Source organism: Lutjanus erythropterus, chromosome 3 (genome assembly GCF_056507025.1).
Source record: "Lutjanus erythropterus isolate fLutEry1 chromosome 3, fLutEry1.hap2, whole genome shotgun sequence".
NCBI lineage: Eukaryota > Metazoa > Chordata > Actinopteri > Lutjaniformes > Lutjanidae > Lutjanus > Lutjanus erythropterus.
Genome location: NC_139319.1, coordinates 39,034,141 through 39,056,640, shown reverse-complemented (window position 1 = coordinate 39,056,640; position 22,500 = coordinate 39,034,141). Strand labels below are relative to the sequence as shown.

At 37.8% G+C, this 22,500-nt stretch overlaps 1 protein-coding gene across 5 annotated transcripts; it reads right to left on the bottom strand.

Annotated features, from left to right (window-relative positions):
- Positions 1 to 3,012: 3,012 nt before the first annotated feature.
- caly (calcyon neuron-specific vesicular protein) lies at positions 3,013 to 20,842 on the bottom strand. Of its 5 annotated transcripts, XR_014769863.1 has the most exons (6): positions 20,612 to 20,745; positions 14,706 to 14,953; positions 13,947 to 14,066; positions 12,749 to 12,862; positions 6,405 to 6,698; positions 3,013 to 3,212 (listed from the first exon to the last, which is right to left on the bottom strand). XR_014769863.1 is itself a non-coding variant. In XM_084716126.1 (5 exons), the coding sequence occupies exons 1-5, from the start codon at positions 20,798 to 20,800 to the stop codon at positions 6,456 to 6,458; spliced, it is 918 nt and encodes a 305-aa protein (XP_084572252.1). In that variant the 5' UTR covers positions 20,801 to 20,842; the 3' UTR covers positions 5,232 to 6,455. The 5 variants fall into 5 exon arrangements, 4 of the variants coding, with proteins under 4 accessions (XP_084572252.1, XP_084572251.1, XP_084572249.1 ...); XM_084716126.1 differs by lacking the exon at positions 3,013 to 3,212 and having other exon boundaries at positions 5,232 to 6,698; positions 20,608 to 20,842; XM_084716125.1 differs by lacking the exon at positions 3,013 to 3,212 and having other exon boundaries at positions 5,232 to 6,698; positions 20,612 to 20,773.
- Between the last annotated feature and the right edge of the window lie 1,658 nt (positions 20,843 to 22,500).

The following is a 22,500-nucleotide window of genomic DNA, read 5'->3' as shown; positions in this document are numbered from 1 at the left end:
AATACACACTGAGGTTGAGTTAAGTGGCTGTCTGTCTCACTGTCTGCCAAACTCTGTTAAAATATTGCTCAATTTGACCCATATAAACATCTTCTCCTTCTGAAAGATTATTCATGACTTCTTACGACTCATAAACTAACAGTTACTCATTCGGCACACATTCGGCATTAATTTGAACTCTAATTAACATAAAACTGGCAAACTTGAACAGTTTTTCAGGCCTATAATAGAAATTTCAAAGGAGGACGCTGCGGCTGCAGCACTGATGTCAGAAGAAAAGCTTGAAAATTATTTCAACTGTCATTTCATGATTTGTGACAGTAAATATATTACAGATTTCTCTTTTACCTCTCTTGAACTTCTTGTTTTTGCTTGAGGCAGCAGAAAAATGGCAGTTACTGTTAGGATGATCATGAAGTAACTTCTCAATATGTTCTCGATGTGTTATTTAAAGGGACATTTCACCCTAAAATCAAAAATACAAATTTTTCCTGTAGGGCTACTTATTTATCCAGATTGTGAGTTGCTGAGTTTTGGAGATACTGACCCTAGCGATGTCTGCCTTCTCTCCAAATTAAGGACCCTAAATGCACCCAGTTTGTGGAGCTAAAAGTGCCAAAACAATTCAACGACAGCGTCTCTTTCCAGTTACTGAAGATAATCCACAGACATTGTTGTGAGCAACAGAATCTACCAAAACTATTTTTTTTTCCTGCTAGAAAGAAAGTAGTTCCTGCAAGTATTTTTGATTTGCAGGTGAACTGTCCCTTTAATTTGAATGAGTAGAAAAAAGTAACTTATTCAGTTAATTGGTGATTAACGAGTTGATATTAGTTTTGTGCAGCTCAGCAGATAAGTGGAGGAATGACTCACAAAGAGTTTTTAGTAATTTACAGATATGTGACTCATCATTATGTAATTGTTCACTAAGATAGTGTCTGTGGTCTGTGCTTAAGTAACATGTCATTATTTTTTCCTCACTCATTCCATGATAACAGTGTTTAGTGTACTTTATTATTAAGGTTGATATCATATTGCTGTTAAATTATAGTATTTGATTATTCTTAATGCTTAAATGTGTCAGCAGTGTTTAGTGTTGTATCATGTTGAGGTGGAGATAATTCCAACCTTTATATATGACATTCTGTAACTGAATCTACAACAATAAATTAAATTTTATATTGTGAGCTCTATATCTTGAAAAAAATAACTAAGTGCATTTACTCTATTCTGTGGTACAGTTACAATGTGCTTGTACTTTACTGAAGTATTTCCATTTTATCTATGATATATTTCACCAGTGTATTTAAAGGGAAATACTGCATTTTTTTTTTACTCCACTACATTTATTTGACAACTATAGTTACTACTTGCACTACTTTACAGATGAAACATGTTCATACAAAATGTATCACTATTGTCTAATGCAGATAAAATAACAATAAACAATACAACAATAAAATGCTACTTAAATGTAAAAGCTTCAAAGGACCAGTGTGTAGGACTTAGTGGTGTCTAGTGGTGGGTTTGCAGATTGCATACGCCACACCTCACCCTCCCCTTCCAGGTGTGTAGGAGTAACTACGGTGGCCATAAAAGTTATTAAAGGTCATCTGTAGGGCCAGGGCTTTGTTCTCACTGAGCTGTACTGTAGAAACATGGCAGCCTCCATGGAAGAGGAACCACAACCTCTGTAAAGCTAACAATTTTTCTTTTTTTTTTAGGTTATTATTTACTAATGAAGACATACTTATGAATATTATATTTCTGCCAATAAATCACTGCAAACTTACACACTGGACCTTTAAGCTACTTTATATTTCACCACTACATTTTAGGACATACTGCATTTTCTGCCTCTGCTGCATTAATTTGACATCTATTACAGTACTTTACATTAAAGAATATCACATCCAACACCATAAGGTAATTTAAATGATCTCCATAAAAAATATTCTTACATGTTAAGGCTTTAATGATAATAATCCAATAATATAATTTAAACAACTTTTACTTGTGACAGTTTAAGTACATTTTACTCAAGTAAAATGTGAAGTTAGGGATAAAGGGATAGTTCACCCAAAAATTAAAATTCAATCATTATCTACTAACCCTCATGCCGACTGAGGGTCGGGTTTATTTTGTTATTCCGCAACATACTGCTGGAGTTTCTCAGGAAGACAGCGTTGTAGAATCTCCCAAACAATGGAAGTGAATGGTGACCAGTTTTCAAACATAAAAAAACAACTGGAAAAAAATATTAAATGCTTCCATATTTCTTGTCTGGCATAATCCAACTGTCCTAAAGCCCTGACAAGCTGTTGCACATGGTCACACCACACACACCCAGTTCAGACAGTGTGCACGTGTACATCAATGTGTCTCCAAACTAAGGATCTACAATGAAGATTCAAGCTAAAAAATGCCTTTTCTGTCTTTTATTTTGACTTTTTTAAAACCTACTTGGCATGTTGGGGCTTTAGGCCACTTGGTTTCTGACAGATGAGCAATATGGAAGAATTTTGTGTTTTTATTCTGTTGTTTTTTTACATTTGAAAACTGGTCACCATTCACCTCCCTTGTTTGGGAGATTCTACAATGCTGTTTTCCTGTGAAACTCCAGCAGTGTTTTGTGGACAAAAAAAACTAAACCCAACCTTCAATCAGCATGAGGGTGAGTAGATAATGACTGAATTTTCATTTTTAGGTGAACTATCCCTTTAAATTGTAACACATTAACTTCAAAAGGTGGTATTGCTACTTATACTTAAATAAAGGAGCAGAATGCTTCTTCCAGCACTGAATAAAGTAAAAACTTAAGTATGGTACATGAGAGGTTGGACCACATACTATGATTTGACATAAAAGAGACATTTAATGAGGTTGAGAAACAAAATAAAGTTTTTTTGTTTGGTTCTTGCAGGTTAAAGAACACTTAAAGAATGTTTTCTGTTCAATCCAAACACAAACATTTCATCAGTATCATGAATTCAGGTCATTAGAGGCAGTGAATCTAAATCAACAGTTGTGAATGAGAGCACTCAACACCTCAGTCATTTATTTCTGTTCAGTAAGTGACATCAGAGCAGATGGGTCTGATGTAAATGTTTGGCACTTGAACCCAAAGGAACAAGCTGTGCTGTGATCTCACACTCATCCTGCTCACATGAAGAGATTTGTTCCAACATACAGTCAGATATCTGCCATCGATTCTATAAATACAAAGAAAAAAGGTAGTGATGGCAGATAATTAGGACAAATTACAAGATCTTACAGAGAATTGTGGGTTATTTCTGATGACAAACACTGTTTGCTTCACATGATTTTTTCTTTTCAAAAATGGATGTAGAATGAATTTGAAAAGAGCTCCTCGTACATAACAAAAACAAATTTAATGTCGGTAAGACATCAAATAATATACACATAAATAATCTGTTAAATAAATAAAAGTTTTTAGGTAGTACATTCCAAGCATTAATTACACCTACTGCATAATTAAAACAGCTACTTCATACATTCATGAGGATGATGACAATGAGTTAACCCTGTGGTTCTACTGTACATGTTCATTTACAGAACAGCAACACAAATCAAAAACATTTAGTAACAAAACTCAGCAGTTTTTACAGTTAGCTTACATACATGAACACACAGCATTAATGAAATTTTTATATTTTTCTAGTAACACATTAAAAGCTCCCAAGTTTTATCCATAATCACATTAGGTAGCTCACACTGTAATGTAACAGAAGAAGAGTTGTACAGTGGCTTCAGAAAGGTTTCAGGTCCTTTTAGTTGTACACTTCTGTTATATGTGCTATAAATTTAAAGCTACTACAAGAAACTGTCATGTTTTGTTGATTTTGGAGCAGGAGTGTCTCCTCCACCATAACTACAAATTAGCTAAATAAATATTAAGTAAAACTTGCTAATGTACTACTCAGTGTAACTCTGGGAAAAAAAACATTCTTGTTTCAGCTGATTTCACAGAATCCAATCCAGTGGCAGACATTAAGAGTACATTTGCACAAAGAGCCAAACTCCATATGGATGGCTCATATGTTTGCTCATGTACATACTCAGTTTCATACCTAGTTAAAAAGTCCCTCTAGTAGCTTTAAAATAAATGTTATAAATGTTAATAAATGTGCTATACATAATAACCAGCAATGACAGAGAAGATACACATTTTTTTTTTTACACCCAAATCCACAACAGCCTTCTAACTATTTAATTTATTGTCTTATATGCATATTATTAAGCATCTAAAAATAATTAGAAATTAGTCTTAATCCATATTTGTAATACTGTTCTTTAAGATTTTGTTTACTTTGTATTATTGGCTTTGAATTGGGCATGCTTATGCTTGGATATTTATTATGCAAAATTCTGCAATTAATTATGCGAATGAGTCATAAAACATACATGGTCACGGTCAGTTTTCCCACCAAACAGTTGCAACAAAACATCTGCTCCTGCTTCATCTGCTTCTTTGAGTCTGAGCCAACTTGAAAACGAGGAATTTAAGCGGTCATATCCCATCAGACCCTACTGAAAAAATAACAACATAATTTTACCTCATAGGCAAGAGTTGCTAGTGGGCCACTTTCTCGATGCACAGCAAGTAACATTAGTCTGGATCTGAAATAACTCGTTAAAGTACCAAAGTCACACAATAACACAAACGAACTAACTGATCAAGGCAGCTGTAAACCAGCAACACCTGTGTTCCCTGTCAGAAAAGGCTGCCTGAATGCAAAGTAAAGCACTAAAAATATTCTAAATCAGGAGTCTTTTTCAGGCCAAGAACCCCTTTTCTGATACAGAGACGGAGCCGGGATGCCCTACTACATATTTTGCATTGAATATTTTTGGGTCCTCTCTTGTTTGTGCTTACCTATAGCTGTTAAGTCAGCAGCAGCTGTAGCATGGCTAATATTAGCTGCATTAGCTTCAGGCTCTGAACTGTTGCCGGTGGTTTCAGAGGTGGAGGGTGTCAGAGACTTTTGCTTGTGAAGTTATCAAATGATTCTTGTGTCTCATAAGAGTGTCTGTAGGCTACGCTTGATAACAATACAGCTAATTAGCCGATTCTTTTTGATAATATGTACCTAAGTAGGTGATTGTTATTGAGAGGTGGCACACAGTCATTTAGCAGGTTAGCTAGCTAGTGTAAATCAAATGTTTTGGGTTTTCTGAATAGGCCAATTTATCTTTGCCAATAATACATTTTGAAGAAAAATATTATCACAATAATTTGGGGGACCTCATACAGTAACTCTGAGGAACCCCCTAAGGGTCCAGGACCACTTGTTGACAACCAATAATCTAAACAGTAAGATGTGCAAAATGAGCTGTTTTTTTTTACACTATATTTCTAATAGTTACGAATATTTATTTTCACTCAGATTTTTGTGGATATTTAATGGGAAAATTAACTTTGATATCATATGTGCATTTGAACTATTTCAAGACAAATTTCCAGAGGCTTTAATTTTTTTCTTTCCAAAGCCACTGTGTGAGTCTGTTTTAAAACAGCCAGCATGCTTGTGGTTGTGTAACTCAAATCATTTGGCGTGTAAGTGCAACACTTAACTTTAAAAACACACTTTCCTCTGACTCTAACTGCAGACACACACAGAACTGCAATTTACAGTCTCAAGATAATAAGATGTGGACTCAACTCATTTTGGCCAAAATTAAAACGGTCAATTATAGCTCCTTGTCTTAATGGTTCAACCGTGATTCACTGATGATTTCGTACCTTCTCGTCTAAAACTAAATGAATAGACGGCAAGATAACGAGACGGAGTGATGAGAAGAAACTCGCACTAATCTCATTAAAAACTTGTTATCTTCGCTTCTCGCTCTGAGCTCTCGCCTCGCTTCTCTCACCTCCGACTTTCTCACACAGGCACACAAAAATATGCGCACACACTCGCACACAATGCACAGGACTGCAAATATGCATACAGTACATATGTGCTCATATGTATGAGAACATTTACAGCAGACAGTATTTACATGAGTTACACACACTTACAGATGGCAGAGTTTAGTCATGATTCAGTAACACTGTAAAAGTCAGGCACATTCCCCAACACTTTAATAACATTCCTGCCTCTAACCTCAACAACTCACCACACACACACACACACACACACACACACACACACACACACACACACACACTGCCACAGTTGGGTATTAGCTTGTATTTAATATGAACAGAATATAACTGGATTGAAGTTGAGTAAACTTGTGGCTTAAGTTGCTGATTTAAATTTTCAGATATACACGTTTCAGGTTTTGGAGCACCAGTATAAACACGTGATTCAATGTAATGTACGAGGGAAGGGGAAAAAAAAATCCTCACACACCGTCAAAAAAGAACCTTACGCTACCTCCTCATCCTCATTTCCTCCTCTAACACCTGCATTTTTCCATCAACCGCTTCACTCCTCTCCCTCCAGCACTCCTTTCAGCGGCTCACTGCCTTGTTTTGCCAGCTCAGCCTCCTTCAGAGCAGTGATGACTGGTAACCACGGCGGTGGCAGCTCAGGCCCCGTCCTCTTGACCTGGTTGAGGTGACTGAGGGCGGCGTACAGCCCGGTGTTGGTGCTGCCGTGGAGGCCCGGCTCCTGCTGCTGCTGCTCTGTGTAGTACATCTCCAGAGCTGCCGGGGTACAGTGCTTCTGCTGTTACAACAGACACAAAAATATCTTTGTTTGTCTCAATTTAGATAACAAAGCGCTACAACATGGCATGAACATTATTATTTCTATTAATAATGATTAACAAACTCATCTGGTGCATGTTGAAGTGAGATGAAGCACATTTCATCAAGGCCTGATGGCCACAAAAATTTTGTGTGATTTTCTGCCAGACATGATCAAGTAAAAGGCTTGTTGGATGATATTATTATTAGATATTCATGTGACCCTCTTTTCTCTATGCAGATTTAACGTCAAAACTGGGAATGATTGTTGGACCACAAGTTTGTCGATTCCACAGAGAAGCAAACAAAAGCAGTTTCTCATTTCTGGCCAACAAATGTTGATTTTGTCGACTAAAATGATGACTCTCACTGTCAGTTTTCATTAAGTGGAGCTAGCTGATGTGGGCTAATGCTAATGCTGTTAAATCCTTGAGTCAGCTGAGAACTCCGAAGTCCAAAGTCCTGTCAATGTTTATTAAACATGTCAACTTACTTAACATCTTTATACATGATATAATGTTAATGCTAAGACAGAGGCTAAGATAGCTTATACCCCAAAAACATTGGTTGGATGGTGACATACAAAACTATATGTGTACAATGACAGAAATACACTCATGATTGTGGGAAAAGGAAGGGTCACCCAGCCGGACCGCCATCGCCCCGGGAAGAGAGCCGGGATAAGAGCTAAGATAACCTAGCTTAGACCTAACAAAGTGAGCCAAAGAGAGATTTGACTTTGATTCAGCACCAGCCCACATGCTCCTCCACAAGCTCCCCACATAACAAATTACAATGTAACACCTTGGGCAAATGCAGTGGTAACATAAGTTTGTCTGGAGGCAACATTACAGCAGCTAGTAAGCTAACATTAGTTAGTTGCACATGCTAATATTTACAGCTTACGTTAGAGCAGATAAAGACAAAGTGTAATCCAGCTGTTGTGTCACATTTTTTGAAAAACTACAAAAAAAACATGTCACCGTCCAGACTCATGAAACACAGAGTATCGCTGGTCTCAGAGCCTCCTGCATACCTTTCAACATGTAAAGAAATGGGAAAAGATGGTAGAGACATGCCCCAACGAATAGCATATAGCAATACTAGCAATAAGCAATAAAATAGCATATAGCAATAATAGCGACTACTGAGTTGTCCCTACCTATAACTTTGAAAAGAAAAAAAATTAACAAACAAAAATTAAAAAGAAAAGAAAAATGAATAATGTAATTTATTCCCATGCATGCTGTAATCTTAGTCAGCCCTCCTCTGGCAGCAGCACCACATTAGTCTGTTACACATTACATGTTACTCCATGTTAATCCAAATGGATGTTACTATGTGGACACTCAAACCAAGTTTACTGTGACTGTGTGCACATTATCTGTAGGAAGTTCTCAGGATTTGTTAATTTATAGTATTAACAAATCCTGAGAACTGTGTATTGTGGTGTATGCCCGAGTCAAAATGTAACGTAATCTTATAGTAAAAAGTAATTGGAAATGACCCAATTTGTTGTCGTCATACAATCAACACCTGTAACAGCATATCCACATTTCACTGCTCTGTGTGTGTGTTAATTAATAGCAGGCACATATGATTAATTAATTTTCTGTGCCCTTGGACTGGTGCATGTAGTCTATACAGTTCAGTTAAGCCCTATCCTCAGTTAACTCCATTACATTAAAGTATATTATATATAGAATCAACAATTTATTGCAGTGCATTTGGGCCTTAAAATTGCTAAGAGTGCTATGAATTAAGATAATTCGGTTTGACTACCATTTTTCAAGGCCAAGAATGAACTGAGATCTCGGAGAAAAATGCAGTGTGTGGAAAGCTTGGAGATGCACAATCCACAGCAAAACATAAATAAACAACAAGGTGATCTGATGCAGTGGATGCTGCTTTGGTCTCCTGGCTGGATTGTATTTCCAAAGCATTCCTGTTTTTATTAAAATTCAATCATCATGAAAAGAAGAACTCAGCATCAAGTTCTTAAAGGTTAATCTCGCAGAACATCACAGGTCACAGGTATTTAAGTTCCTGGCATGAGTACAAAACGTGATACAAGCCACCGAATTAACAGAAAAACAATCTTTTATCAAAAACTGTTGCTTAAAAAAGTTGAAGATGTATTGTTTGTGGACACGGAACACACACACAAAACCCTCGCAATATCCTCTTATATTCTGTAAAACACTGTTTTTGTGCTCATTTCTTTATTTAATCTGTTACGGACTTCAACCTGTAAGCACATAAGTAAACAAAAGGAGCCTGGAATGTATAAACGTATGTATGCGTATTATAATTGCTCAATAAAAAGACGTGGGGAATAGAAAAAAACCCTCGCACATTCACTCGTAAGGTCTGCTACAACTCTCCAGCAGTGGGAGACAAGTGAGAACAATGTAAGCGTGACAGTACAGAGAGAGTTTTTTCTTCGCTAACAGCAAATGTTTCTACCAATCAAGATCGTGGAAGTTAAATTGCCTCCTCAAGAAGTAGTTTTTCTTCATTTCAGCTCAGACATAGGTACAGATTTACAGCACTAATTCATCACGGTTGCCAGGTTCAGCTGTGAATAGAGAAGTGCATGAAGGACAAGCTTTCACTTGAGGGAAGGCATCCTTTACAGAATCTTTAAACTCACTGACTTGTTAGTGAGGAGAGTGTACAAGACAGTGTGGGTGAATTAAATCGAACAAACTCAATGTTCCATCCTGTTAACATCAGAGGTGGAACAAGTACCACAAGTACATTCATTCTCTTTTCAAGTAGGGGTACGGATACTTGTGTAAAACAAGCCTCTGATAAAAAGCAGAAGTCCTGATTCAACCTCTTTACTCCAGTAGGAGTGAAGAAGTACAGACTCTGAAATGTGCGCAAAGTATAAAAGTAAAAAGTAGGACCTATTAAAGACATTCCTACATGCTGTTTGTGTGCAAAGCTAACTGAACCTCACCTTTCTATGAGTCTCCCTCCTGTGTCATTTTCATCTCGTTTTGTGTTGTATGCTGTTTCTGTCTTGTTGCATCATTTTTGTCTTGCTGTGTCTTTAATGTTGTTTTTGTCTTGTAGCATCTTTTACATATTTTTTTTCTTTTTATGTCTTTTACTATGTTTTTGTCTTGTATCATTTTTGTCTTGTTGCGTCTTTTATGGTGTTTTTGTTTTGTTATATCTTTTATGTCACTTTTGTCTTTGAAAGTTTTTTACGTCATTTTGATCTTATGTTGTTTTTGTCTTGTTGCGTTTAAATCATTTTTGTCTTTTTAAGTCTTTTATGTCATTTTTGTCTTGTTGCATTTTTTTATGTTAACTTTTATGTAGTTTTTGTTTGATGGACACGTTAAGGAATCATCCTGTGCTATTGCTATTGTCCCATCCATTTGGGCTGAAATCAGTCTTGATGTTGGGACGTGGCCTTCGATACAAAATAAAAATAATCAGTCATTCCCCTCAAATGCAAAAAGTAATGAGCCTGCTTAGAAAATGTAAAATGTAGCAATTAAAGGTAGAAAGTTGTCAGGAAAAATAAATTCTTAATTACCAAGATCAAAATACCTGAAAACTCTATTTAAGTACAGTAACAAAGTATTTGTACTTCCAATCTTTGGTTAATGTTACGTTTTGGAAGGAGCCTACTGAGTTGTATCGACCTTGTAAGTGTTTCCCGTCGGAGGATCCACTACCTGACCTTCCCTCACAGCGAGGAGCCGAACCTCTCAAAAGCACAGCAGTGACTACGCCTCCCTCCATCCTCCATCCTCACTCCTCTTTTTCATGTCTGCAACAACACATTAGCAGGAAAAAATGCTGAGAGCAACTGTAACCGGCAAAAACTTCAAAAGCCTCGCCGGAAGGTTTCCCCCTCCCCCCTTCCCTTCCTTGCTTCCCCCCTCACTGTTAAGCCTTTAATCACAGTTTAGTCACGCTCAGCCCTAATTAAAGACCCCTCCGATTCACAGGCGGGCGTCCCAATCTCTGCCTGACCAGAAAGCGGGCTCTTTCGCTCCCTCTCTTCCCCCTCTTTCTCCGTCTCTCCCACTCTCATTTTCTTTTGCGAGACAGGCTCTTTAACTAACATGCGTGGCAGCGCTGGCTCACTACATGATGCCTCCAAGGTGTCGTTGGGAGATAATGAGTTTGGGTTTCCAGCTCTGGTTTTCAGAGAATCCTGAAGAGACTGATGTGAGGGTGTGCCCAGAAACAAAGCACCAGCTGCATTGTAGACTGTGTAAGTACCCTGTGAGTGGGTGTCGCACAAACTACTTTGTCCTGGGTAATGCAATAAGAAGTCTGTGATATCCAAGGAAGAGACTCTGATATGAGCTGTGTCTGCTGGTTTATGCTACACTGCAGGAAGATGATGGCCAAGATATTTACTGTAGATGTCCTTTCTGTCTCTAAATCCTGTAAATCCACTTTTATACATCTGCGTGTGTGTGTGTGTGTGTGGACATGTCTTACTCATGTTGTGGGGACATATGTCTGATTACACGCACACTGTGGGGACTCGCCTTCCTTATTGGGACCACAAGCAAGTCTCCATAACGTAAATAATTAAATTTTAGGGTGAGGGCTTGGGGTAAACTTAGGGTAAGGGTTATGAATATGCAAGTAGTGGTTATGGTTAGGGTGATACTCCAAGAAATGATTGTTAGTCAATGTAATGTCGTCTGACGTGATGGAAACACGACTTAAGGTCCAGGAAAACCTGGAAAAGACTCGACCAATTTTCCAGTCAAGTAAAACAAATGGAAAATGAGCAACAGTGTTAAATGTCCTGAAGAATATCGTTCTGTCCTGTCATTGTCTTCTCCTTGTCTTTTATTCCTAGATTCTCCTCTAGCTGAGAATGACCCAGCCTAGCAGACTACTAGGCTACAAGGACGAACCTACTAGCTTCCCAAAATAGATAACATTGATATTATCTAAAGGATCATTAACCTCCAAATGATAGTTTACAGACAGTTTATGGTGTTTTGAATAGGCTGCCCACTGTTGTGTTGTCACCATAACACCACCCAAAGTCACGTCACATCGTATCACATGCAGGTTGGGTGACATTAAAGCTTAATTGGCCAAAACTCCAAATAATGTAAGATTGCTACATTATCCTTCAAATATATATATTAGTCACTGCTGGCTCATAACTGTGGTTTTATTAGGTTTATAAATGAATGTTAATGTTAATTAATTAATGTTCATGTAAATTAATTAATTAATTAATAAGTTAAAGTTAAAATGACTGAGAAAATTGGTTAGCATGTTTGGTTCTGTTGATAAAGTTGATGTGCATGCTAGTATGTTTCAGTTTAAGTTTTGTGATTCAACTCTGGCTAAGAGTAGTATTTTCAAATGTGCGATGGGCATCCTGTAGACAGTACGATTATAATGAATGGGAAGTTGAGGTCCAGGAAGGGAAGCCAAAATGTATGTGAGTCAAACAATTGCTAAATAATGGCTAACAGTACAAGCTAACAGTTTTTACTTTGTTGGCATTGTCTCTTCAGTGCTGCATTGTTAAAGTAAAATGGACCATTACATGTTAAGAAATTTAACATTTAACATCTGTAGCGGTTGCTCACAGTAGGTGTAATTAGCCTCATTAAAGACTTTATATTACTAGTAAAGGGGTATGGTGTGATAAACTGATAAAAGTCAGTGGAAGTTCATAATCCTAGAACATTCAACTTTAACTTTGAATCACACATTTAGCTGAGTAAAGCTCAGTCTAGATTTGTCAGTAGGCAAAATTGTAGGCTATTGTTTGTGTTATTGGTGTCCAGACACCAGTGGATAATATGATTCATAAGAAAAAAGTAAAAGAAGTAAAAGGAGAGAACGACAGAAAGTCAAGAAGACAGTGCAAACTAGAACATCACTCAAAATTTCCTGGAAAAGTCCTGCAATGATCTCTAGAAAAGAGTGGAAACTGTGATAACGCTGTCGTGTGTGTGTGTGTGTGTGTGTGTGTGTGTGTGTGTGTGTGTGTGTGTGTGTGTGTGTGTGTGTGCTGCCTACTTTAAGGATGAAACCCTCTGGGCAGGTGAGTTGGTCATACCACATGGCTTTGTACATGAGCAGGAGGAGCAGGCTGGTCAGGAAGGCCAAAGTGATGAGGATCAGACCTGTGATCTGAGCAACACACACACACACACACACACACACACACACACACACACACACACACACACACACGGACATACACATATTTGCATATACAGCACTTCAATAACAAGTGTCAATGGTACTTAAAGGATAGGGCTGGTGATATATATTTTGTTATTGTCAGCAATTTCCATGAGAAGACCAAAACCAAGAATGTGATGGTCCATCTCTCAGTGTTTTCAGACTTCTCTACCCTGCCAATGGTTGCTACTGAAGATGTGAATATAAAACAAACAGATGATGAATATAAAATTGGACTTTCAAAGGAAGCTAATTATTCCTTAAAACAAATTGGCCACAAAGGCATTTAGCAAACATTACTTACACTGGATGATACAGTGTTTTTTTTTTTTTTTTTTAATGGCTCCATCCAGCGACAGCTGTGGCCAGAGGCATTATGTTTTCAAATCATCCCATTGTTGTGAACGCGATATCTCAAGAACGCCTTGAGGGACTTTCTTCAAATTTGGCACAACCCTCAACTTGGACTCAAAGACAAACTTATTAAGTTTTGGTGTTCAAAATTCAAAGGTCACTGTGACCTCACAAAACACATTCTTAGCCACACCTTAAGAATTCATATGCTAATTATGGCAAAATTTAACACAAATGTCTAATAGGATACTAGCAGGGCTAGAGTGCAACTACTTACATGTAACTAGCTAAATATAACTAAATCACAAGATAAATGTAATTATAATCAGTTATACAAAGAATAAATATGTCATTATGATGGTGATTACAAAGGGGTTACATCCAAATATTCTTGTTGGGGTTGCCTGGGGGAGATCTGCACTTTACTGAGTGGCCTCTTCTAGTTCTAGACTACAACAAGGGATGTTTTTTGTCAACAATGGAGTTCTGCAGCACTGTGTCAGGCTTTGTGTATACAATCAATACTTGTAAGTACGGTTAATTCATCCAATCTTTTCACGAGATTTATTGACAGTAAGAAAAATATTGAATATCACCAGCCTTCTCTTTTAATAAGAACTTCAGATGATGTCCAGAGTCAGACATACAGTTGTTGTTGTTGTTTTTGTTGTTGTACCTTGGCTTTATCAGAAACATCACTGTAGAAGTTGATATTCAGCTTCTTGATGCTGGGCACATACAGCTTGTTCTTCTTCTTCTGCTGCAGCTGGTATTGTGTCGATGTCTTCACGATGACCTGCAGAAGAAACAATGCACCGTCACTGTGACTCCTCCAGAGGAAACAAACAAACTGAGAACTCAAGATCAGCCCGATTTGTTTTACATTATGGTTGATGGATGATGTCGTCCGCAATGTTCAGCACAGGTTGAGCGATCGTGTATCCACTGAAAAATACAACTCTGCATGTCTAAAAATACAGAAAAGAAGCAGCCAGTTTTAATCAATGCCTTAAAAAGACATTTGGGAGCTACAAAGTGTTGTTTATTTTAATGTTTCAGCAACATCTAATCACTCTCTGGAACATCCTGTGCTGCTGAGTGCATCATCCCACCAAAATATGATTGTCTGGGTTATTATGCATTCAAAGTAGTGCGTGCATGGCGTGGGCTGATGCCAAGGTTTTAACCTGCGACACTAGATAAGAGAAGGTAAATACAACAGTTGTATGCTTGGAAGGTAAGTTCACCCACATTAATGGTGTTTGTCCAGACTGTTCTGCAGCCTGTCGTAATCCATTGGATGTTTCTGTAATGCTGTAATGCAGTTGTTGTGGTCGGCAGCAACTTAGAGACGCAGTATTTTAGAGAAAAACAAACATAAGTGGGCAGGCACATGGACAGACTCACACACACAGAGCTAATAGGCTACATTTACCTTCTCTGCGAATGGCTGCTGGAGCTGGTTGACCTCCAGGGGTGTGATGAGGGGAATGTTATCAAAGCCATCGTCCGCAGACGACTGCTTCTCCAGCTTATCAGACAGATTGCTGCCCAGCTTCACCATAGCTGCTCGGCTGCCTGAAAATGCCTGGACGGATCTGGAGAGCGGGGACAGGCAGCTCGGGTCAGACTGACTCAGACTGTGTGCTTTGTAACCAAATGTGACAGCGCCGCTCGTAGCTCCTGCCAGGACACGAAAGAACGAGGAGAAGATGACAGTGTGATGAGGGGGAACAGGATAGGACTAGAGTGGTACAGACCGCACAAAAAGAAGAATGGAATCAAAAGCAGTGTTTCTGACGCAGCAGGAAAACAGCCGGAGATGTCAGTCCTTGGTTCTCTACTTTGGTCCAGGTTGAACTATTCGACTGGGGTGCACCAACAAAGATTCATTTAATTTAAGATTAGTTCTAAACAGAGTTTAGCAAAACTGCAGCTTTAAAATGAGTTAATCTAAATTTAAAATTTATAAGAGCTCAGTTGCACAATTTGAAACTAATATCAGTGTAGTTTTATCAGTACTTGCTTACCGAAATTCAATAAATACACTCAAAAAATTGCTAGCCATCAGGACCTAGAACGTAGCCTATAGAATCAGGGTGAAAGCTGCTAACTAAGCTGCTCTGTATCTTTAACAAATCACTAGCCTACTTTGTTTGCTTGCTTGCAAGCTAAAATGTTAACAAAACATTACATTGTTTGCAAGCTAGCTAAAAAGTTAGCAAAATGTTACAGTTTGATAGCTAGTTAGTTAGCCTACCTCACCTACTCATGATGGCTCAGCAAAGAGGGTCTAATTCCTCCTCCTTTAAAAACAATTTGTTGGCTAAATGAATGCAACAATATGGCCAAATAATATAAGATTTAAAAAAAATATTAATCTGGGTTTAGATTAAAAACTGAGGTTTGCAGACAGTTTTAAATGGCGTCTTTCTTAATTTTAAAATAGTTTGAATGCAGCATAATTTAAAGTTAAACCATGAGTTAATCTGGTTTAAAATTCGTTGTTGGTGCAACCCAGCCTTAGACTGTCAAAGATAAATTGTAGACATTCGTGGAACCTAGAGCAGTGATAACCAAAGTGTGGGATGTGAATCATAAAATATGTATATTTCTTTTTGGTTTTTTTTTAAGTTATCAGACACAAAGCCATGTGATTTAAATTACGTGTTCATTTCATGTTTCAGATCTAGTTTAACAGGTGTTTGGTGACCTGTCAACATCAGCACCTGAACATATCTTATATGTTATCATTGGTATGATTAGTCTTGTGTATTGATCAGAGTTGTGATCAAAGATTTGTGTGGACCTCAGATTTGAAATTCCAGATTTCACTTTGGGCCTTGTCATTCTTAAGTTTGGGAATGGCTGGCCTTAAAGATGAATCCAAATGACTTTCAATCCCCTGGCTTTTCCTCTAGCGCCACCATTAGGTTGACATTTAATTTGTGTTGTTTTTTGGGGTTGTTTTTGGGTGAAATATCTCAACAACTATTGCTTGGACTGCCATGATATCTGTTGTTGGGATTGATGTCCCCCCCATGAATTGTAATAACTAACTCATATGCCGCCTATTCCAGACAGCCTCCACTATGTGTAGGCTATCGATTTCTAAATCCCTGTTGGTACAGGAAACAACAACTTCACCTGAACTACTGGTTACACTACTTACACTGCACGCACAACTACCAGTGGTACTGCTCCATTTGGTCTGTACCCCTAAGCTTTCTGAAAACATGCAGACGTACAGAAAAAAATGAACAAAGAGTACGGACAAAAGCTTAATTCGTTTCCATATGTGTATCTAGCATAGAGCATAAATCAGCCTTCAGTCAGTGGGTTGATTTTGTTGCATTTGGACAGAGCCAGGGTAACTGTTTCCACCTGTTTCCCGTCTTTATGCTAAGCTAAGCTAACCGACTCACAGTAGCTTCATACTGTGCAGATATGATAATGATATCATCAAGAAAGCAACTGGGTGTATTTCCCAAAAATGCCAAACTGTTCCTATCATAACCGACTAATTCAAGAAGGTTACAGTAAGTGGAATTTTAATTATGTGGTTTATAAATTGGGAGCATATTTAAATGACTTCAGACTTCTGTATTTGCAACCATCCTCACAGAGGGTTGTTTTCCTGCTGTTTATCTAACCCAACAGTCTCCTCTGAGGTAAACATGTTTCATAACTCTACTGTGTATGATTAATCTGATATATCTCAGCCCTATCTCTTCCTCCAGAGAGACTCTTATCTTTAGTGTTTGTAATCGAAGTGTAAATCCAACGCGCCACTGACACGACACTGTGCATCTCTGCACTACCATAATGATTCTATTTTCTCCCCTCGATCAAATGATCATCTAAATGTGGAGGCAAGAGGTGAGGACCCACTTATCTCATTCTCACAGTGCAACACAACACCTTCCCTCAGCCAAGGACCCCACGGGCCCCGCTGACGCCAGTGACTCACAATGATGATAGACACAGCAGGAGGCAAAGAGCTACAGTATTTATGCTGCAGGAGAAATCCCTGATGCACAAGAGGAAATGTGCTGTTGATAAAGGACGTACGGGATGATTAACTAAGGCCGCTGGGCGCATCCACTGTGAATACAGGATCAGCTAAAGAATGCTGTCGTTACAAGGGAACAGTCAGTGATTATTTTGATTAATTCTAATTTCAGGCTTCTTTTGTTGGTCAAGAAACTCTAACATGTTCTCAGAAAACATTTCTAAATTTTAAAAAATACAATTAATTTTGGATGTTTTCAACGGCAGACCAGACATATGAACCAAGAATACTTGTGCAAAATAATCACTTTCAGATTGTGTAAAAGATTTTATTTTTTCTGATGCAGAATCTGATCCTATTTTAAGCAGTTAAATAACAGGTTTTGTCAAGTGAAAATAAAAGGATCTTGAATATTAGTCAAGACTACAGTGCGTAGTCGTTGGTGTCCTGTGTGTGTGGGTGGTTTAAGTGGTCATCTGTGCTGACCACCGTTTTTCCTCCCCACAGTTGGAGTGAAGTGCGGCGGCGATGAATCATCCTGAATCTGTGATTAACAAATGAGCCGGGTGTTGCTGTCAAACACTCAGTGTTCCCACACTCACTCTGACAGGAGACACATCCAGCAGCAGCTCCACAAGAGCTGCCAATGACATCTTCGAAAAGCGCATTTTATCCACTGTCAGAGACGAGCAGTGTTTCAATTAAATGCATTTAAAATATGCATTTAATTACTTTTGAGTACTTTGTAATTTATAGTTTGCTGGGCAAAAAAATATGTAATTTTTGTAACAAAATACTTTAAAAGCTTATATTTGTGCATTTAGAATACTTAAAATACATTAATGAATATGTCATTTTCTTCTAAAAAAAAATCCTCAGGTTTAAACTGTGGGATAAGAAAAAAGTCTAATTTTAGTCTTAGACTAAATGTAAGTAAGTGTCAGGCATGTGTATTTAATCCCCATAATGTAAGTCACATCACATTAAACACATGCTTAACATCATAAAACGGTTGCAACTGAACTACTTTGTTACATTAAGGAAAAGATAATGATTTGGTCAAAAAAAAAGTATTTATGTTTTGTAGGTGGCATTATGAAACGTAACTTAAATGCACAATATGTATGTTCTGTTGCTAAGGATCTCTCACACTAAAAAAACAAGAAAAGACTTTGTGAAGTGGTGTGGGATCATGGGATTTGTTGTGCTCACTTTTAAACAACAACCATAGCTGATGAAAATCTCTCTGACATGAGGCAGTCATCATGTTAATATACGAGGTAATCTTAAACTTTCATTTATGTTTAGTCACATCCACTGAATTCCTTCCTCACTGTGACATATCCAGTGTATCCCATGTTTAGCAACAGCTAGCAGGAAACACACTGTTACCCTGAATAAATGATAGATTTCTCTGCGTTTGAACATTGTTAGAAACATTTGAGATAATGTAAGTACACGATTCAACAAAGTATATAATATATGTGTAGCATTTTTAGGGATTTTAATATTACATATTATAGCTTTAAGTGACCTAAAACTTTAAATAAGTCAGTGTTGACTTTTGGTTTCACAGCCCTGTTCTCTTGGGTAGAAGTCCTGAGTTTGACCCGTCCCTTCCTCCACGGGCTTTCTCATTCTTTATACAGCTCCCATCATCATAACTACAACCACTGGAGGTCACTGCCTAACAATAAACATGAATAACTTGCTTACACACAGGGACGTGCACAGACATTTTGGAGGACATGTGCTCCAGTGAAAAAAAGGGCACCCCTCTCATTTATAAATGTTAATTTTACATTTTGTGACACATTCTTTTCTTTATTTGCTGTAGTGGAATGTACTGTAATTAAGTACATGTATGCAAATACTGTACTTGAGTACAGTTTTGAGGTTATTGTACTTTATTTCAATTTAATGCTGCTTTCTACTTCTACTTCACTGTTTGACTACATTTATCTGACAGCTGTAGTTACTAGTTACTTAACAAATTTGCAGATTTTTGTGTAAAATATATGACAAGTTCATTAAACATGATGTTTTGTTTTTCATGTAAAAATGTAATGGTTCTAGCTTCATAAATTTGCAACTCTTCCTTTTAATTATTTCAATAAATGTAATGTATTTGCTATAATGTTGCGGTTTGGACTGTTGTTTTACTTGAGAACTGATGCCATGGGCCAAATGTAAAAACTAAAATAGAAAAATAGAAAAAGGAAAAAGGAAAAATGTCCTGCTGGTCTGGTGTTTGGGAACCACCTGGGGTCTATCTGTGCGTGCCTGCTTACACAGACAGCCTATACAGACATTTTTTGGTGAGGACGTGCTGAAACCACCCAACATGCACCTCTGAATTCGCAGCCTGCGACATCCTGATCAACCACTTAAAATCTGTGATGTGGGAAATTAACAGAGCCTATCTTCATCCATAGTGAACCAACCTAAAATATTATAAGATCAGATCATATTGATTACTTTACTTTTAATTAATTTTCCAATCAGTATTTTGCATTTATTGAAATTAGCAATTATTTGTAATTTGTGACAAGATACTTTTTAGTATTCGTGCTCTCTCTGTTCACTGTGAAAGACAGTTTATATCAGAATGATGTCATGATCATACAGTTTAATTGATCATAACAATCTGACATATATCTATCAGCTCTCAGGACAGTGAGGAGGTGAAGACGTGCTGTGTTGTGAATAGGTAAGATAGGACTGTTTATGCCTACTGCGCCTCTCAAGTTCTTCAGGGTTCACTGCTCATGCATATCCGAACTTGCTGCATTGAAGACAGCTGCGACAAGACATACACAGGCTGTGTAACCAGGAGCCATGAGCACAGATACAACAGATACACACAAGACTGAAGACAAAAACTCATTTATACATAATTATGGATCCACATTAAGTATAATTACAGCCGGTGAGGAGCGTTTGCTTCCTTGTATGATCTCAGATCTCACACTGTGCATTCTCTACATGTTTTAATGAGTTCATGAAAGCATCATAAAGCCATATTGACAATCAATAGATGCGCATTTAATTATAAGTATTTTATGTAATGAGGCAATAGTGCCAATTACAACGCAGTTCAGCCTGTCACACAGAGGTGCAGTCTCGAATTCAGACATGATGCTTGTTCGTTCATTCTTTAAAGCACATTAATTAATGCGCTAAACCAAATAATTATTTGAAAAATATCCCTCCCATAGGCTTTACATGTAGATATTCCGCAGCGCTACAGTCTCCGATTACCCGCCAACACATCTGTAATTCACAAATGAAGAAATGCAGTGAATGTACAGAGGAGGATATGAACTTACCGTGGTTCTCCGTGGTTCTCCGGTCTCCTGGCTGTGGACGGGATGCTGACGGGGACTCGGTGTGAACGCCGGTTGCCGTGGTGATGTGTGATTCACGGCAGGACTGCGCATGTAATTCAGGCTGGAGCGGCTCCGTCCGTCCGTCCGTCCTCCGGAGGAAACTGGCAGCTCGTCAGCGTGAATGCGCATCTGACCGCGGCTCACAGGGACTGTGGCTCATCAGGAAATTACGTTTCTGTGTCTGTCTGTGGAGAATAATCACATCTCGCTTTATCTGAGCGTTGGTCATCATCCGTGCGGGAAGACAGACACGGCCGTGAGGTCGACTTCTGTCTCTCTGTGAAACAGCCTCAATAAACCCAACAATATGTTTCACATAATCCTTCAGAACTCAGTCTGCCTGAAACATACCAGCCATCTTTTTATATATATAAGAAACATACACACGTGCGCTAATTAATAATAAAATAAATATATTTTTACAAGTAAGGACAAGACTTTAATATAACTTTATAAACTTTAAAGTTTCCCCCATGGTGGGGGCAGTTGTAACATTGGTTGGGCTCAATGGTAACATTCAAAAATTAATACAAAAAGTCAAATTATTCCAGTGTATCTCAAAAACGACACTTCAACGTAATCACATTATAATACAATTTTTTTGTAGGGCCCATATAGGGCCAGTTCAAATTCTTCTAGATGTATGGCGTCTTATGCATTCAAAGTGAAAGTCTATGTTTTTGTAGAGGGCAACTATTCCAGTGGTAAGTAGATTTTAAAGCTACTACAAAGAGTTTTTAACTGGTTATGAGCAAGTCTCAAACTAATACTGATGCCTCTATATGACCTACATAAGCAGAGGAGACATCTGTGAGAAGTTTGGCTGTCTCTGTACAGTTATTCCTGGTGCTAGCCAGGGGTCAGATTCCCTGTGAGGTCAAACAAGCTTGTGTTTACATTTTCCCATATAAACTTACAGTGAGTAGTACATTAGCAAGTTTTGTTTTTGTTTTTTTTTGTTGTGTGTTTTGTTTTTGGTGGGGGTGGGGGGCAGGAAGATATTTTTATTCAGATCATTTTATTTTTGACATAATTTTTCGGTTATTACCGAGGAACACTACCATTTTTGACCACAGGGGCCTCCAAAATCAACAAAAAATAATATTCCTTGTAGTAGCTTTAATTAGGCCTATTTGAATTGGTTTGAAATAATTTTGCATTTTAAGTTAGTTCTTTTTCCAACAAAAAAAAGTACGTCAACACAGACAAACTAATGTTGGGTCATTGTGACACAATGTCACAATTGCCCCCAATCTTGCATACTAGCAACACCTATATTGGCATAATTTGTTCATGTTAATTTTTAACCAATAAACTTGAGATAAAATGGGTGTAAGTTTAAATTCACAGTCATCTAAACTTTGCACACAGTCCATTCAAAAAGTAACTTTCATACCTCAAGGTCAGTTTCTTCTTGAAATTCGTGAAATGATCCTGCTCCTTTTCAACAGGCAGATAGTGAATTCTACTAAGCAGAGTGTCATTAATCTCACTATGCTCAGCATGTTCACCTGCTGAGAACCTCCTTACTCGCTGGAGATGAGGAACCTTAGTAACCTGTGCCAACAATGAACTGCTTTGATAAAAAATAGGCTATATTATGCCTCTTATGAAAAGCAAAACATAAATGACCTTACATTTAAACCAAGCATTTGTCCATTATATTGTTGTTGTCGTCGTCACTTCACTACTGCATACTGTAATATTTCCCCAGAAACAGTGTTTACCTTGTGTACTATTGCTTTCATACTAAGGTTTCAGACATACTAAAAGAAATTCACACACTGTTTTGGTTTACTAAACAGTATGTTAGAAACAAATTTTGGAAG

Coding starts and splice junctions, on each gene's coding strand:
- caly (XM_084716126.1), bottom strand. CDS start 20,800: ATGCGCATTCACGCTGACGAGCTGCCAGTTTCCTCCGGAGGACGGACG. Junction 14,954..20,607: donor ACCACGGAGAACCACGGTAA/GTTCATATCCTC, acceptor GTGTCCTGGCAG/GAGCTACGAGCGGCGCTGTC. Junction 14,067..14,705: donor AGCAGCCATTCGCAGAGAAG/GTAAATGTAGCC, acceptor TTTCTTCTGCAG/GTCATCGTGAAGACATCGAC.